General features: G+C 46.6%; 1 protein-coding gene across 1 annotated transcript in view; it reads left to right on the top strand.

Moving 5' to 3' along the window:
- Nucleotides 1-17,305, top strand: part of LOC142566289 (protein Skeletor, isoforms B/C-like) — a 201,724-nt gene that overhangs the window by 165,400 nt on the left and 19,019 nt on the right. The window contains exons 6-7 of the mRNA XM_075677183.1: nucleotides 13,314-13,389; nucleotides 14,662-14,852. Of these exons, the coding sequence (XP_075533298.1) occupies nucleotides 13,314-13,389; nucleotides 14,662-14,852 (267 nt within the window). The remainder of the gene's footprint in view (nucleotides 1-13,313; nucleotides 13,390-14,661; nucleotides 14,853-17,305) is intronic.

The following is a 17,305-nucleotide window of genomic DNA, read 5'->3' as shown; positions in this document are numbered from 1 at the left end:
AGACGCGCAGTCGGTCGCTGTGAATCTGTGCGATCGCTGCATTGAGGCTTCATTCTATTACGCTCCATTTAGTTGTACAAATACTATAAGAGCATACTTCACATAGTTTGCTCTCAGCGTTTACCTACCTTTCACGCAAGAAGCCGGTTCGGGAGACTCCATCGCGGCGACCGCGCGCAGTGGCGTTCACTGTACGTATTCGGTAAAGAGATAGCGTCTGTAAACGATTGTGTGCTTTCAGTTTGCCCAAGATTATTATTTAGACAGTAAACAACTTCTCTCGTTCCGAAAGTACTTACAGAAATATCCGGGAGAGCTCGCGTGTGGTGTTTTTAGTGAGCGCTGACAGCAAAACCTATGAGGAGCGCGCCGCGCGATCCCTCATACTACGCCAGCGAAGCGCTTCCGATAGATGGCGACTCCGTAACTCTTCGCCGCCAATACAGGAGCACTACGGCGCAGTAAGGTCCCTCTATAATGAGGTAGCGACATCTGCCGCGCGCGACACCTAGGAAGTTCCTGTAGCAGACGTCGCCCAAGCTAAACCGCGGCGCCGCGGCATTCGTGAGGTGAAAATATATCTGCGCATGCGCGGGAATAAAACCTACTGTTGCCTGACTATGGTGAAAAACGAAAGAAGGGCCCGAACTGCTAAATCTGGTCCTTTAATTTCAAATGAGCGCTGAAAGAAAAATGCTCAAGAGAGCGTAATGAGGGCTTGATCGCCTCGATTCCGCATGTTTACCTTTCGTTCGTTTGCGCTCAATCAGCGCGCGAACCTTGGTGATTGCTTGCGCTTAATCCCGTTTGCTCTGTAAATTTCTTTGCTTGTAAGTGGGCTGCGTACGCATAGCGGTTACTTTGAACGAATGATTCGTGTAAGAAAGAAGGCTGACAGTCGCTTGGACCGAAAACCTTTCGACATAACGTCGCTGAAACATGCGACCCTCACGGCAACTAAACAACATGCTGCGTGTGTGTGGAAACGAGTGCGCCAACAGTCTTCTTGCCGCTGAGTGTGTCTGTCGTGTAGCGATTACACGACGACTGTTGTATTTTGTGGCTGAGTGCCAATCAGTGCTACGAGCCAGTGCAACTGTCGTACGTGACATTCTGAAGTGGCGGTATGGATCGTGTCAGCGAGTGTCCTCAATCGTGGTCGGGCTGCCAGCGCGATCTAATCTCGCGGCACACCAACATCGAGCGTAGTGTGTGCGCGTCTGTGAATGCGGTTGTCTGTTCTCGTGAACCGTGCGACGTCGCCACGTAAACTTGAATCATGTCGCGCATTGTTGTGTTTATGCTTTTTCGCCTCCGTGCACCGCTAAAGCCACGTAAGAATTATAGGTCCCTCATACGAAACGCACGCGAATTCGCATCGCTATTACTGCACTGTGTTTTGCTGGCGATCCGTGTATCGCTTCTGGCGTTTCTTTTTATGTTAATTTGCAGGTGTGTGTTCTTCATCAGTAAAATGGCATCGCCGATTACTGAAACATCTTCGAGTGTAAGGGAAACTTGGAAGGAACGAGCTCGCAGGTGTATGTAATGTACTTTGATATATTGTATTATACTTTATTATTGGATGGCCAGTAGCAATGGCTATGCAGTATTTGTTTTTAAAAGCAGAGTAATGTGGGCTCTTAGGAATATATTTATTCACATATGCAATGCACAAAATACGATTTGCATATGCAGAGTTGGAAATAACTTTTTAGACATATTGTAAAGCGCAGTTAGCAAGGCGCGCACAAACACAGGAAAGTGTAAAAGTATAATTCGCTGCTGAAATTTGTGATTTTTTATCGCACGTAACGCAATGCGGATATTTGTCAGCGAGTAAATGCGCTTCTACCCCACTATTTACTTGCATGTCAGGTCATATTGCACTTGCTAAGTCAACGGGCTCATAATGCACTAAAATCAATAATCTCCACATACTTCGGCCGTCAACATTCATCTGTGAGAACGAAATACTATCGCAGCTCTGCACACCCACTTTTATACTTTCCCTCGCACCTTCGTATCGCTATGCGTTACTTTCCTAGCATAGTCGTGCAGTTACCAATGGTTGTCTTTCCGTCCCAATTCTGTGCAACCATACTTTCTTCAGGTTAGGTTCTGGTTTCCGCGTGGCATTCAAAATAACTTTTTGCCATCCTTCGTCCGGTTTCGGCACCCAACCGTACAGCAACAAGGCATTTCGGCACTCCCGGAACGAAATCATCGCAGCGATGTGCATAGCGCAACAGGCGAAACGCGCGCACTTCGCCCAGCGCGCCGGAACTTTCATGGCGGCAAAGGGGCGGAGCAAGGTCACATGTCACCGATCAGCCTAGCGCTGGCGTCGTCGTCTGGATCAAAGTCTTTCTCTACTTTGAAATTATTTAGGGATTTTACGGCGCAGCAGCGCCGCTCTCGGTGCCGTTCTTGCGCCTGTGGCCGACTTTACGAGCCCATAACGAATGGATTTCCCCGCTCTTTCTGCGCATGCGCGAGGAGCAGTGGTAGCGAGAGAGAAATGTGGGGACTTTCGGTCCTTGAGATTTCTTTTCGCCTAGGTACTACGGAGAAGAAAGTTGTTAGCTCCGTTCGTCCCTAGCCAAGCTGGCAACACAATCGACAGAATGCGCGGCCGGCAAGGCGAAGAAACCTTGTCCAAGGTGAGTTTGTTGCTATTTTGTTGCGACGGTAGCATATTAAATGTTCATAGTCGCAGGGGGATACGTTTGGAAGTGAGGTGTCTTCTCGCATGACTTTAGTGGCAAAGCATTCCATCGTGCCGATGCATTGTTCATTACTGTCGTTGAGCAAGGTCAGCATACCGCACACTTCAGGAGATTCGAGGGAACGGAAACAGTTTATGAATTCGACTGCCGTGCCGATGCGAGTTTGTTGCTTTTTTGTTTTTTTGCGGCGATTTCATATTAAATTCTGATAGTCGCAGGGGGATACGTTTGGACGTGAGGCGTTTTCTCGGAATACTTTAATGACAAAACATTACGTCGTGCTGATGCATTGTTCATTAGTGTCGTTAAGCATACCACACACTTCAGGGGAATCGCGGGAACGGAGACAGTTTGTGAATTCAACTGCCGTGCCGATGAATTAGTTCTTAATTTAACTGAGCATACAACACTCTTGGAGATTCGTGGAAATGGAACATTTTGTACTCTGTATGTGAAAGTACTAAAACTTGCGTCGCCATGCAATCTGAGCCGTAAATCATTGTGAAAGCTGTACAGCCACACTAGCAAAACACTACGCCCTGCGGAGGAATACGGAACAAATGTATGCTAAAGAAAAATGGTCGTCATGCAATTTAATAGCAGTAGACCCTTGGAAAGCTGTACAGTAACACTGATATTGGCTACGTGGTGCAGATTCGTAGCGATTCTGAGGTGCTTGTGCGCAAGGGTAATTAATGAAGGAGAGCGTATTACTAATCCCGGCTGTTACGATGTCTAGCTCATATACGCGGGGAGCTCTATGTGGGCGAAACAAGGGCTCAGATCGCTACAACCGCGTGCGAAATAGCTCTGAAGGCCTGCCAGTACACTTGTTCAGCGTCTCCGTGCTTGTACTGCGACAGGAGACGTGACGGAAGGTGCGCACACTATATCTTCTGACAGTGGCCGCTTTCCACTGTTGGTATACTTCACCGCAATACACTGCGCATGCTTGATTGCGCGAAACTGGTGCCTTACGGCGAAGCTGAATTTAGGCAAACGGCATTGTGCAACGCTCGAGCCATCTTGTCCGTCACTGCGGATAGAAAACGCACACACGTTCCAGCTATTTGAGCTGCATCATTTTGTCGACGTTTATCCCTGTTTACTAAATGAAGAGGATAACGTACGCCTGTGTGGGTGATTTAAAAGATTGATAGAAAGCCTGGTAACATATGTGCAGTCAGTCAAAAAACGCTATTTATGCAGGTGTCCACTCTCCTGTAAAAAGAAAGAAAGAAAATGCAATTGAGTGATGACCCTCTGGAGGTGGATCCGCACCTATGTAAGCACAGCCAGCACATCAGTCGCAAAGTAGGAGCTGAGGAAAACTTTTTGATGCTAATCATACGACATTGATAGCGATTCATTTGTGGTCAGCCAGTGACAAACGCATTGCACTAAACAGTTAGACTTCGCCTTAATCCGCAATGCTTATGTGGCCAACAGGAGAGCAAATGGTGAAAACAATGTTTTCATACAAGGCAAGTCATCCATGTAGTGGAATTGCGTTTATCGTTGGTGTAATGTTGACGCATTTACTTTCTGAAGTCCAACTTTTACTGCAACTTAGTTTCCATTGGTGCACAGCAGGTGCTTCTATTGGAAACATCCAAACTATGATTTATCAAATCAGAATGCCGTCTTGTAGTTTGAGAAATTTTCCTCCGGTCTTAAATCTTTTCTGAATCTGGAAGAGCTCGCTCATTGCACAAACCACGTAGCCAATATCAGTGTTACTGTACAGCATTCACAAGGGTCTACTGCTATGAAATTGCATGTCGACCATTTTTCTTTAGCATACATTTGTTCCGTATTCATCCGCAGGGCACAGTGTTTTGCCAGTGTGGCTGTACAGCTCACGCAACGATCTACGGCTCAGATTGCATGGCGACGCAAGTTTTAGTACTTTCACATACAGAGTACAAAATGTTCTATTCCCACGAATCTCCAAGTCTGTTATATGCTCAGTTACATTAAAACTAATGCATCGGTGCGGCAGTTGAATTCATAAGCTGTTTCCGTTCCCGCGATTCCCCTGAAGTGTGTAGTATGCTCAACGACACTAATGAACAATCTATCGGCGCGACGTAATGCTTTGCCATTAAAGTCATCTGAGAAAACGCCTCACGTCCAAACGTATCCCCCTGCGACTATCAGAATGTAATATGAAACCGCCGCAAAAAAAAAAAAAGAGCAACAAACTCGCATCGGCACGGCAGTCGAATTCATATAAACTGTTTCCGTTCCCGCGAATCTGCTAAAGTGTGCGGTATGCTGACCTTGCTCAACGACACTAGTGAACAATGCATCGGCACGATGTAATGCTTTGCCACTAAAGTCATCCGAGAAGACACATCACTTCCAAACGTATCCCCCTGCGACCACAAAAATTTAATACGCTACCGTCACAACAAAATAGCAACAAACTCAACTTGGACGCGGCTTCTTCGCCTTGCCGACCACGCATTCTGTCGATTGCGTTCGTCCCCAGCCGAGCTGGGGACGAACGGGGCTAACTTCCTTCTCTGTAGTACCTAGGCGAATAGAAATCTCAAGGACCGAAAGTCCCCACATTTCTCTCTCGCGACCACTGCTCCTCGCGCATGCGCAGAAAGAGCGGCGAAATACATTTATGATGTGCTCGTGCCGACTTTGGCTCTCAGCGCACATAGCGGAATCGGCGAAACGCGCCAGCCTCCAAGATGATTGCGCACGCTGCCAAATCTCGGAGGCCCTAATTTCAGTTTCGTTTTTAGTATTCTTTTTCTTTCTTGTGGCCCATATTTTTTTTTAATCGCGTGATTTCATGCAGGCGCTTGTGCGGCTATTTATATGTTGTGACGACAAGCGCGCAAAGGTGTTTCACTCATGTTAGTCTCATTTAAATTCATATTTGCGGTTTAAAGCTGTAACTTAGCGTAACAATCATGCCAACTGTTGAGGAAGTAGAACTTTATCGCTTATGATATTGTACGTCTGGTAACTCACGCCAAAAGGTGTATCGTAAATAAATGTGCCGTGTTCCTTAAATATAAATGAACTTGCTGCACAGTCAAGAACACGAAAATAGCAGACAGCAATTTATTGCAGCAAGATTGTAAGAGGCAGATACATGAAAATGGGAAGAAACAGCGAATTGCAAGTAATACGGGTGTCACACGGCGCACTTTTAGACGCGATCAAGCCCAATCCGATTTGAATTTGTCGGTCAGGATTGGTTCTTTTGCGCAAGCTGCGCGCGCCAATAGCAGTCGCGAATTTTAATCCGCATCGGACTTGATCGCGATCGAAAGCGGTCGTGTGACACCGGTATAATGGAAAATAGTCGGAAATTAATGGCGTGATGGCAATAACTTTGCACAAGCAAAACACATAAAAGACGTGTTGCAACTATCCAGATAATGAAAAAAAAACTTCATATACACGACGGCAATTAATTTGCTCAAAATGGGATTGTTTTAGAAGCAAAAAAAAATATATGAGGTTTTTTCTTGTACTGCTGCGAAGGAGGGGGAATTATGGAAGCGAAATTATGTGAATGGTAGCGTGCCGAAATAAAATGGCTGCAAAAATAATTGAGCATGCACCAACATCATCTCGAATGTGTGTCCATCATTAAAGGGACACTAAAGTGAAAAATGATTTCTTCTGCATCAGTCAATTACCGTTCTACAACACCAAAAACACCACTCTTACAACGCTAAGACGTTTGGTAAGCCAGAAAAAGCGCAAGAACGAAATACGGGTGGCGACGCCTGCTTAAGTTCCCGCATCTGGGGGCTGTGACGTCTTGGAATTTGATGGCATCTTCCAGGGCCTACTAACTATATGTAGCGGTACAGATTGACTACATTGTGTTCTAAAGGAACCAAATATTAAACATGGCAAGTTTAGGTAACCTTTATTCAGCCAGCGCGGTCCAAATGCGAAAACATACTTTGGGATCCCTGACGTCACGCTGACGTTTCGGCGCGAAATTCAAATACTAATACTTGGACCTTCATTTTCTCATCTAATAATCCAACTATTCTTTTGAAATGACTGCCTGCAGGGTTCTCAAACAATGCTTCATTAGTCTGAACTGATTTATTGTTTCACTTTAGTGTCCCTTTAAACAGCTGCAATTAGGCACTTTGTGTTAGGCACTTTGTGTGTTCACCTGCTATCTTCGAAGCCTTGCAATCGTCTTCTGATACTTGGAATTTTGCCCTTGAGTATGCATGATGTCCTTTGGCTGTACAGTGTATTTTGAGGAAATGGTGGAGATTCCGGCAATACGTAGAATGATCGACAGAAGGTAAGCAATACTAGAGGCTTCAAATCTATTGAATGTAGACGCTACCTTCCTTCATATAAGCAATACTGGAGCCTGCAAAGCTTTATAGTAGAGATGCTACGTTCCTTCGTGTAGTGCGTATTTTTTTTTTTGGTTAAGCAAGCGCGGTTATAAATACTAAGAAACAAGGAACTTTCTATGTACGGTAACGACTCCATACACAATTAAAACACGAAAGCAAGTATCTTCAGCCCAATGCAGAACAGCTAGCAACGCTCGAGCGCACATAGCCTGCTACAGAGGTTGGGAGAGAGCGCATTATTGCCATACTGCAAATATTGCACGTGCACCGCGTTAAAAATAATTACATTTATTTTGCAAAAGTGGAGCACCATACTTTTTCAGCAGTCGCCGCGCGTATCATAAAGCTCTCTGGACCGAACGGTGTGTGTTCATAGGCCGCATTTCTTAAAGAACGATTTTATTTTCAAACTTCGTCATTGTATCGAACGTGCCTCGCAGCTCGGACGCTGCCGCATAGCTGTTATCGCTAGCATCACCGCTTATTGCTGCGCATAAAAAGAATGAATACGAAATGAAAGTCAGCGTAGCAAATGGGCAGCAGCTGTTCATGGATGCAAGGCCGCCGTCACTCGTTCATGCGGCTAACAGTGACATAACGAAATGCGAAATGAATAAGTCGTTAAAGACGCGCAAAAGAACTTGCTGTGTCCTTACCATGAAACGGCGACGAAGCAGACGCTGGCAGAAGGAGCCAACAAGGATGCTCAGGTGCATTTTACAGAAAGAGCCCGGCGACGCGGTTCGACTAGGCTTCGCACATGTTGGGTCGTGCCCAGTGGTCGGGTCGCCTGTCAAGCTGCTAGCCGCAGCCGCAGCCACAGCCGCATTTTTCTTGATGTGCTCTGCCACCTAGCGGAATCGGCGAAGCTCCACAGCTCGGCCGCGAAACGGCTCGAGTGTCCGCTCTTGTCGTTTACTATGTTACCCTATGGTCAGGCACGGTCACGGAGACTGCGAAGGAACGGAACACCAGTGCTGACGTCACTACGCCGCCGTTTCCGGTTTCCGGCCGCATCGTGAGCGTCAGCAGCAGCGCCCGGCGCTCGACGGGGAGCGCAGCGACAGCGCAAGTTTAACCGGTGATTACGTCGCTCCTAACTGAGAAATCCCCCCCCCCCCCCCAAATTTTACCTGCATGGTTTATAAGGTTCCCGCGTCCGTATATGAGCGTCTTATTGAATTCGACAGACTCTTCAGTTTCCCTTTAATCCAGCGCTGCCTTGGCAGCTTTCCTCTTGTCGCCTCGTACCGCTCCCAAGGCTAAGACCATATTCGCCTTCTGCTCGCTTGAGTACGGCATGCTTTAGGCACTGCAAACGAATTCTTCGAAACGGTCGCGCTGCACGACAGTAATAGTCGAGCTCACATGCATCTAGCCGCTGGCACAGCTTGGAAGAAAAGCGGCGTTGTAACAAATGATGCTCGCTCTGGCACAAGTTCCAGATGTATGATGCATGTTTTGTGTGTGTATTTTCGATTCCGCATCGACTTGAACGCTGGAAAAAAAATATTGCTCTTCTCGTCATATCGCAATAAACGGCTGATGACGGCGCGTTCTTCGGCGACCGGCGCGAGCGCGGCTGACGAAGCGCTTTTTCTGAGCGCCGTCGCCAGCCGCTGCCATTAATGTCGGAGCCGAGCGGAGGTTGAAGCCCTTTCTCGTAAGTGAAGAGAAGGCGCGGCGCTGGCGATGCTTTTATATATCACTCGTGAGAGAGCTGTAATCGCGGCGCATTTTTTAGGCGCATTCGGGCGCACAGAGCGTGCTGTCACGTGGTATTTTTTAAACTCCGCGGGCTTCCGTTTTTCCCGAGTAAGAACGGCCACGCTAAGTCTATCTCGTTGGAAGTGCCTGGGTTGGGCAATATTTGTGAAGCTCCACAACTTTCCTATTGACGCCTGAACGTTTCAAGCTACATTTAAATAGTTAATTTATCTCTGCTAATTACTCAAAAAAAGAAGACTAGCAAAAAAATGGTACTGTAAGGTTACATAAACGCTAACAGCATCCACGTGATTTCTGTTCTGAAGAACGCATAGGTTTTAGGCTTTTGCAATATCTTGATCCCAGTTAGCTGGGACACCCTGTATATATATATATATATATATATATATATATATATATATATATATTGCGGGCATCTGCTCACAGCAGATGCCTGCGAAATTAAAAAAAAAAACGACCACCTGCCTGCTTGCGCGTCGTGATTGCAGCGCTTCCAAACATTTCTCCCACAATCGAACATAGCATCCAGCGGGGTGTTCTGCCGCTTTAAAGGTGACAGGGTAATGACGGAGGCATTGGCTGTGCGATTTGCGCCACCGATGAGCTTCCCTCGCGGCCGTTCGTGCTAGCGATAAGCAGGCGCAGCGGCAGCAAGGTCTATCCAAATAGGTCGCGAAGCTTCGGGGGAAAAGCGGTTCAGTGCAGATTGTCACCGACATCAGCAAGGGGGGTTATGGGAGCAGCGATTGAAGCGCGACTATGTTTGGAGGGAACAAACATTGGGAAAGAAAAAAGCGTTTTTTTAAATTTAAGCGAGACACAGTTAGATTCATTCAACGAAAATAAACTTCCTGGTCAGCTTTATATATTCGTGACGAGTTAAGAAAATACAAGTTTATTCAATTTTTTTATTATTAATAAATGCATTTATTTTCGGCGCCCATCGTTACAGGGGGCGTTGAGGCCACTATCACTCGCAATGCAATGCACGTCTTGAAATGGGCGGAAAGGCGCACTCGTCAAGGTCGCATTTTGAAAGACGCCCCCCTCACAGTTTGTGCTTTCTTGCTTGTCGAAGTTTGCCTGAATTTGGTGACGCGGGTAGCTTCATCGCTCCTTAATCTGTTCAGTCAAAAGTAGTGAGTTACGACCGCCAGATGATGGGGTAGTTGTTTTCGTGCGACTGCGCCGGCCGACGAGCTTGGCGTCCGACGATAGGATCAGCACTCCGCACCTAAAACTTTCGTCGGCCTCCAAAGAAAGTATGTTCTGTGCAGGGGTGCGATTTCGACAACCGTACGGCTGGATTTTCCTTCATCGCTTTCCGCGCTGAAAGCTCGAAACGCCCATCAAGTCGAATGGCGGGGCATTCGAATATGTAGTTCCAAAAGCAGGCCAACAAAACAAATTTCGCGCCTTCGAAAAGAAAATGACGTCACTTCTGCTTTTAACGGACATGGCTTCACATTACTTTTTATTCAGCCGGAAGTGTTCCCACCACATACAGATGGCGCTAAGCCCCATGAACCGCCGATGGACCGCCATGTTTTGAACGTATGGGCTCCTATGGAAGCTTCGCTACCAGGTGTATTTACCTTGGCGGCAGCACAGCCGGTGAAATGCTATGTTCATTTGTACGCGGAGCGTTTGGGAGCGCTCAAATCCCATCGCACAAGCACACATGTGACAAGCCATCTTTTTTTTGTATTTCGTGGGCATCTGCAGTAAGCAAAAAAACACTAATACTTAATAGATAAAAAGTTAGAAGCTCCGTAAGGACGTTTTGCAAAGTGCTCTAGTACTTCCTATTTGGAATCTTTTGCCTGACTTAATTGATTCAGAATTTAGTTAATTAATCTTGACTAAGTATGCAATTGGCGCAATACAAAAAATAATGTGACTCCAAAGAATAATCAGCAACATCAATTTTGTCCGTCGCCTCAGCGTGCATTGGCATATTTTTAAATTATGGCTAACGTTAGTGTGGGTGTGTGTGTGTGCGTTTGCGTGCGTATAATATATATATATATATATATATATATATATATAGCTAACTTAAGCCAGAGTTTAAAAATATGCGAATGCCACGTAGCTGGACAGAACCAAGGTAATCCTGTTTCCTGTCGCCTTGAGATGCTTAAATTGTTTTTTATTCCGTCTAATTAGATAATGAGCCTTAATTATCTAAATTAACTTCTCTCATATTATAATTAGGTGAAAAGTGTCAATGAGAAAATTGTAGAGTGACATGAAAAAGTACTCATGCGGCTTTCTTTTGATCAATACGTGCTTCATAAAAGTGTTTTTCCCAGCATTAAAGAAGCCCGCTAACTCGAGCGGCCAGTCGGGCGGCAATTTTTGGTTCATTTGCAGGCTTCTTTCACTCTCCGAAAAACACTAGACTATGTACCCACCGCAGATGGTTTCAAGATAAACTCTTAAAGAAGTTTGCATCCTTTGGGACTTGACCCACAACACTAATCCTCATCTGTCTTGCTTCTGTTTTCTTTCTTGAAAACTCTGTGCTCCCTACTTTCTCCTGTGCAGAATGCAATGTCGAGTTGATAAAGCGCCGTTGGTGACCTGGAAGCACCGGGCGCGAAGTGGTAAATAAAGCAATCGATGACGATTATTGCTGTGGCCTCAGAGGGTGCGCACTTTTTTCAGCGTGTAGGACCAGCGCGGTCAACCGCGCCATACGCACCCTCCCTGCCTTGCGGGCGGTGGAAGACGGCGCTCTTCCTCCCTGCCTTCCGCCCTTGCGCGAGCGAGCGAGCGTCTTGTCTACGCTCACCGTCTCACACTGTCGCTCGCACCTACGGGGTACAGCGCGTGGCCGCGATAATTATCGCACTTAGATTTTATACGGAACATCGCAGCGACGCTGGAAATTCACCTGGAGTGCCTATATAATTGCTATATATCGCAATAAAACAACCAGTTTTTCGTGTAAAAATACAAAAATGAAAGACTGGCCAACGTTTCGATAGGAGGACCTATCTTAATCAAAGGCGGCCTCATCATCCTCGGCATGTTAGCTTTAACGGGTTAGTGCAGTGACGTCACGTGTGGTTGCTGTCGGTGGCGGCTGGTTGTAAAGGGAGAGGTTTCAATGAGAATGAGCGCTGTCGTCTGACGTCTGTAAGCGTGGTTCCCAAGACGAGGGGACGCGAGCGGGAGAGTGGGAATGCGGGGAGAAAAGAAAATAATAATAATATTTGGGGTTTTTACGTGCCAAAACCACTTTCTGATTATGAGGCACGCCGTAGTGGAGGACTCCGGAAATTTTGACCACCTGGGGTTCTTTAACGTGCACCTAAATCTAAGCACACGGGTGTTTTCGCATTTCGCCCCCATCGAAATGCGGCCGCCGTGGCCGGGATTCGATCCCGCGACCTCGTGCTCAGCAGCCCAACACCATAGCCACTGAGCAACCACGGCGGGTGAGAAAAGAAAAGAAAGAGGAAAGAAAAGGGGGGGGGGGAACACCAAGAGAAAAGAAAAGAACAAAAAAGTAAAAGAGAGGCTTTTATACCACAGCGTGCTATTCCATCTGTCAGCCCCTTTCTTGATTTTAAAAAAGAAAGAAAAGCACAGATAAAATATGCTGCCAGATTATCATAATATAATGTGATTAACTGTGGCAAAAATGTCTTCAAAAGTACGCAGTTAACAGTAAGACATGTGCTCGCTGAGGCGTTTTTCGCGAGCAGAGTCTGGTTATCTAGTTCAGCGACGGCGATTCCGAAGATGTGCTGCCAGCCAGCCGGATTTCTCCTCTTCTAAAATTGCCGCCAATGTTAACTCAAGGTGATAAGAAGCTGGCTCGGGCTTGCTTGCAATTGCCGAGTGGTCGGGCCATCTACTATATGACGGCGGCCCATGTTCGGGTTTCGCATGCGTATACGTGGGCTGTGCAGTTGTACAGGGCTGTGAACAGCAGAAATATCCGGCAGAGAGGCACGGATGAAGTGAGTGAGAGAGAAATGGGGTGGGAAAGGCAGTAACCGGAAGAGCTTGTGCATTAAATGACATATTGTGAAAGAACAAAGTACAAGAAACCTTCTTTTAATCGTGCAAGTGCTGCAAGAATGGAGTCCGTGTGGTCCTGACAAACTGCTGCTACAGATCGGCTGCCTGTGATACGATGTATGCGTGTGGATGAAGAGGAGCCTCCTATGCTTATTTGGAATATTCCACACTTGCAGGACTGAATTCTCTACATGCCGACGCCACTGTTGCTGTATAGAGTGAAAAATACAATGTATTCAGAAAAATACAATGTATTTTTCTAATATCCGCTATGAAGGTGCTGCGCGGCAGATGGAAAAGCCTCAGAGGCCGGAGAAAAGGATTTTGTGCTTCGGTGATCTTGCCAAGGAACTTTGTCAAACGAGCAGAAAATATTTGGCAAGATACCCAAGATATGGTAACATGCTGTTCTGGGAGAGTGGCTACCATTGGCGGCCTAACACGGCGTATCATCTCTTCGCAGCCGCCTTCTTCGTGGTAGCTCCGAGCGTGAATGCCAGACAAGCGGACATGGTGAAGCTTCTCGACGAAAATGGCAAGTGAGTAATAAGTCGCATGTGTCGGTCGCGCTGAACCAATTAAAGAGACAGGCGCAATTAATAGTAAAACGATATCATGACTGGACTTGTATGCGCTCTGCATGTGCCAGCGCAATGTATTTGTAGTATAGGAGCAACGGACGCAGCTATCCCCTTGTTTCGGATATCGAAGCATGCAAGGTCCTGGCGCCACCCAGAATATGCTATAACTATGGCATTAGAGAGAGGGCTCGCCTGTATGCTCATTCAGTCTGATGCTCCTTCGGTGTTGGCTGCCTTGCCGCCACGATAACAGCATTTCATATTTACCTGCTTTGCGTGGCACAAATGTGCAAGCACTCTGTGGACCCTTCCCTGCATTTCGCATTGTTTATTCACTTTCGTGCGCTTATACGGGACAGCTTATTATGAATGAAAAATCACCGAAAGGGGATCAGTCCATCGCCCGACAAAAGATGTCTCCAGTGCACATGTGTAGAAAGTCGACTAGCTGCTATAAACCCACCAGAAGAGGGCATAAAGTGTTTTGAAATGCGTAAATAAAAAAGAAAGTGGCAATAGGGTCGAAAAAGACAACTTGTCGTTAGTGCAAGCCGCGGCCACATTTTTCGCATTAGGTGAGTGAAACATTTCAACTAACGACCTTGGTCTTCTAACCACTCGGGGTGCTAGCCAGTTCCATTCATGGTAAGATTGGTCTTTCAACCGAGGAGAATGCAATTTAAATTCTCATATGGCTGCTGACTTCATGTGCTCGCAAGTAACAGCCTTATTCTGCTCGCTTATCATGGCAGCCTAAACGTCGTCCGGTTGCATACGAGTTCGCCAGTTCGCATAGTGCCTCCGCTCAGAGTACCGCTTCCCCCTTTAACGCAAGTGGCGCTGGCTAACCTCCCGGGGCTAAACAACTCACTGCGCGCGCACAAAGCTGGGGCACGGCTGGCAAAGCATACGCGGCCAGCAGCACGTTAGTTTCGTTTTAAATTTAAACGAGGCGCTCGTTCGTTCAAGTGAATCGCCGCTTTAAGCAAAACACGTGGAGCAAAGCGAATCCAGTCAGTGTGATGCACGGTTATTTTTTACTTTCCTCCAGTGGACTTTGGAGATGCGGTCTTCCGTCGTAACACTGCATGTTGACAACCTCAGCCAGTGTAATGTAGCACGCTATTCGGGCCTTTGCCGATTTGTGTCAAGTGACGGCGCAGAGAGTGGCAGCCGAGTTTGTAGAACCGACCTTGCGGCAACAACCTCAGCAGAGTCTTTGTGCCGCAGGGATTCCAAGCTTGGCTGGTATGGCGGGAAAGATGTCGTCCTCAAGCTGCCAGACGGCCGCCATTGGAACGAGTTCAGATGGTTCTCCGTCTACTGTTTTCAAGCGTCGCTGAGCTTCGCTGACATTGCAATCGACGCCGCCGAGGAGCTGCCCGTCCACAATCCTTCGTCAGTCGCAGCCGGATCAACCGGTAATGTCCTTGCATAACACGTGACCACTGATTGGCGTCACATTTGTTCGCCTCCCGCTAACCTGTACAATGATTTGCAAACGGGAGTGTATTAAGAAAACAGCAAGAATAGCTGGTAATACGAACCTGAGGAATTCACCGGAGCCCACCGTATTCTACTGGGAATTACCTTACAGCGCTTTGAGGACTGAGAGCTCTGAAAAACACATCTTACAGGACATTGGCGACAATATCTAATGCACCCCGCTGTGTTATATTAACAAAGGCATTCAGTTAGTGGTCAAGAAGCTCCTATGTAACAACGGCAGTCGCCTTGGTGGAGTAGTGGCGTCGCGCTCTAAGCCCGAGATCGCGGCATCTGGCGGAAGCATTACATCATCAGCCTGGCTACGCCCACTGCAGGGCAAAGGCCTTTCCCATACTTCTCCAACTACGCCGGTGATGTGCTAATTGTGGCCCTGCAAACTTCATAATCTCATCCGCCCACCTAACTTTCTGCCGCCCCCTGCTACGCTTCCCTTCTCTTGGAATCCAGTCCGTAACCCTTAATGACCATCGGTTATCTTCCCTCCTCATTACATGTCCTGCCCATGCCCATTTCTTCTTGATTTCAACTAAGACGTCATTGACTGGTGTTTCTTCCCTTACCCAATCTGCTCTTTTCTTATCCCTTAACGTTACACCCATCATTTTTCTTTCCATAGCTCGTTGCGTCGTCCCCAATTTAAGTAGAACCCTTTTCGTAAGCCTCCAGCTCATCGTACCACAGATCTCCTGTGAATGTCCAAAGGACGTCCTACAAGGGATAGTTTGACGTCCGTCGGACATCCATAGAAGTCCCGATGATGTACTACGGATGTCCATAGGATCGTCCGACGCAAGAGAATTTCGCATACAACGAACGTCCATCGTACATCAAAATAAAATATTCAGACGTCCACAGGACCTTTGAAGATAACCCGTTGGAGCACCAACGTCCTACAAATATCCAACGGAGATCCGAAACGGGACACTCGAACGTCCCTGGGATATTCAGACGTCCAAGAGATGTTTAATTACGGATTATTCTTATTACATAATCCAGAGTACATCTTAAGGACAATTTTACCAGGATGTAAAACGCTTCTAGGACATTTTACCAATCGTCCAAAGGATGTTTGTGGGACATTTGGTTGTGGATTTAGGATATCCGTAGGGCGTCCATATTGATTATACGCCCCTCCTACTCAGTGCTCCCCTTGGGGCCTGTAAGCTACCTTAAAAATAAATTACCATAATTGGGACATTCCTCGGAATGGGCGCTTGCAGTGCAGCAAGCCTGCCGCAATTTACATATCATTAACAAAGTAAGCTTGGCCTGGTTTTGTGATGGCTTGTGGGCAATGATGAAAAGGAACTGCATGGATCTTGAAGATACATCCCAGTGGTCCAATAAGGCAACCAAATATTTTAGTCGTGCAAAAGCTGAAGTACCAGGAGACAAGCCAGGAATGCAGCCCACCGCATCTCAAAGCACGTTAAATGAAGGCTGCAGTGCAGCTAAGCATTGTACACGATTCCCTGCTACGCTTAGCAAATACATTACGTACAACTTGATAAAAATGCATTAATTCAAAACATAAGGATATGCAAGCTATACTTTTTTGTGCTAACGTGAACGAAGATACAGAACTAAGTTCTGCAGGCTGCTGAAATCATTTGACAATCTTAATAAAAATACAGAATTTATTGCAATAAAACAGTTGCAGGAAGATCACTAGTTCCAACTCTGAAATGCACTCAGTAGTTTTCATTAAAGCCCAGCAATGCAAACAAATAAAACTCAATAATTTCATCACACAAGCTCAGCCATTAGGAGTTATTTATACCGCGCCTTGGTTAGTAAAAGTGAACATGAATCAAACTGTTTACAAATGCACTTTGGGTAGCAAGAAAATTGAAGAATTCGCAGTTGGGCCATTACGGAACTTATCACGAGGCTTGCCGTGGGCTCACTTCTGTGGTCGCAGGCACATCAATGCAAAATTTGCTGAACAGTTCAGATATGGTAGCCGCTTTAAGTTGCCAGCCTTTCCCTAAGCTATATTCAGTAACATATACCAACACGAGTTATGCTAAAGATGTAACAACTACATTAGGCCTTAACAAAACTACTTGACTAGATCAGTTGTCATATATAGACAGACAGCTGCTGTATGATCATCCATTTATAGAGCAAATGCGCTATGCATCCATAAGAAGCTCTGGTAAAGGCCACCAGAGCAAACACGGACACTTTCGTGTAGTGACGAGGCCATTTCAGTTGAGCAAATAATTTGCAATTGCACCTCGGCCAGTAAAAGAACTTCAAAAGCCCTCTGCAAGGGCGGGGGGGGGGGAGGGGTACAATTAAGGAGGTTAGTAGGAGGGCTACTGTGGGCTGGCTCACTTCTATGGTTGCAGGCACATAAATG

This window comes from Dermacentor variabilis, unplaced genomic scaffold, assembly GCF_050947875.1.
Source record: "Dermacentor variabilis isolate Ectoservices unplaced genomic scaffold, ASM5094787v1 scaffold_12, whole genome shotgun sequence".
NCBI lineage: Eukaryota > Metazoa > Arthropoda > Arachnida > Ixodida > Ixodidae > Dermacentor > Dermacentor variabilis.
The sequence above is the reverse complement of the archived record's forward strand: the minus strand, read 5'-3'. Positions and strand labels throughout refer to the sequence as shown.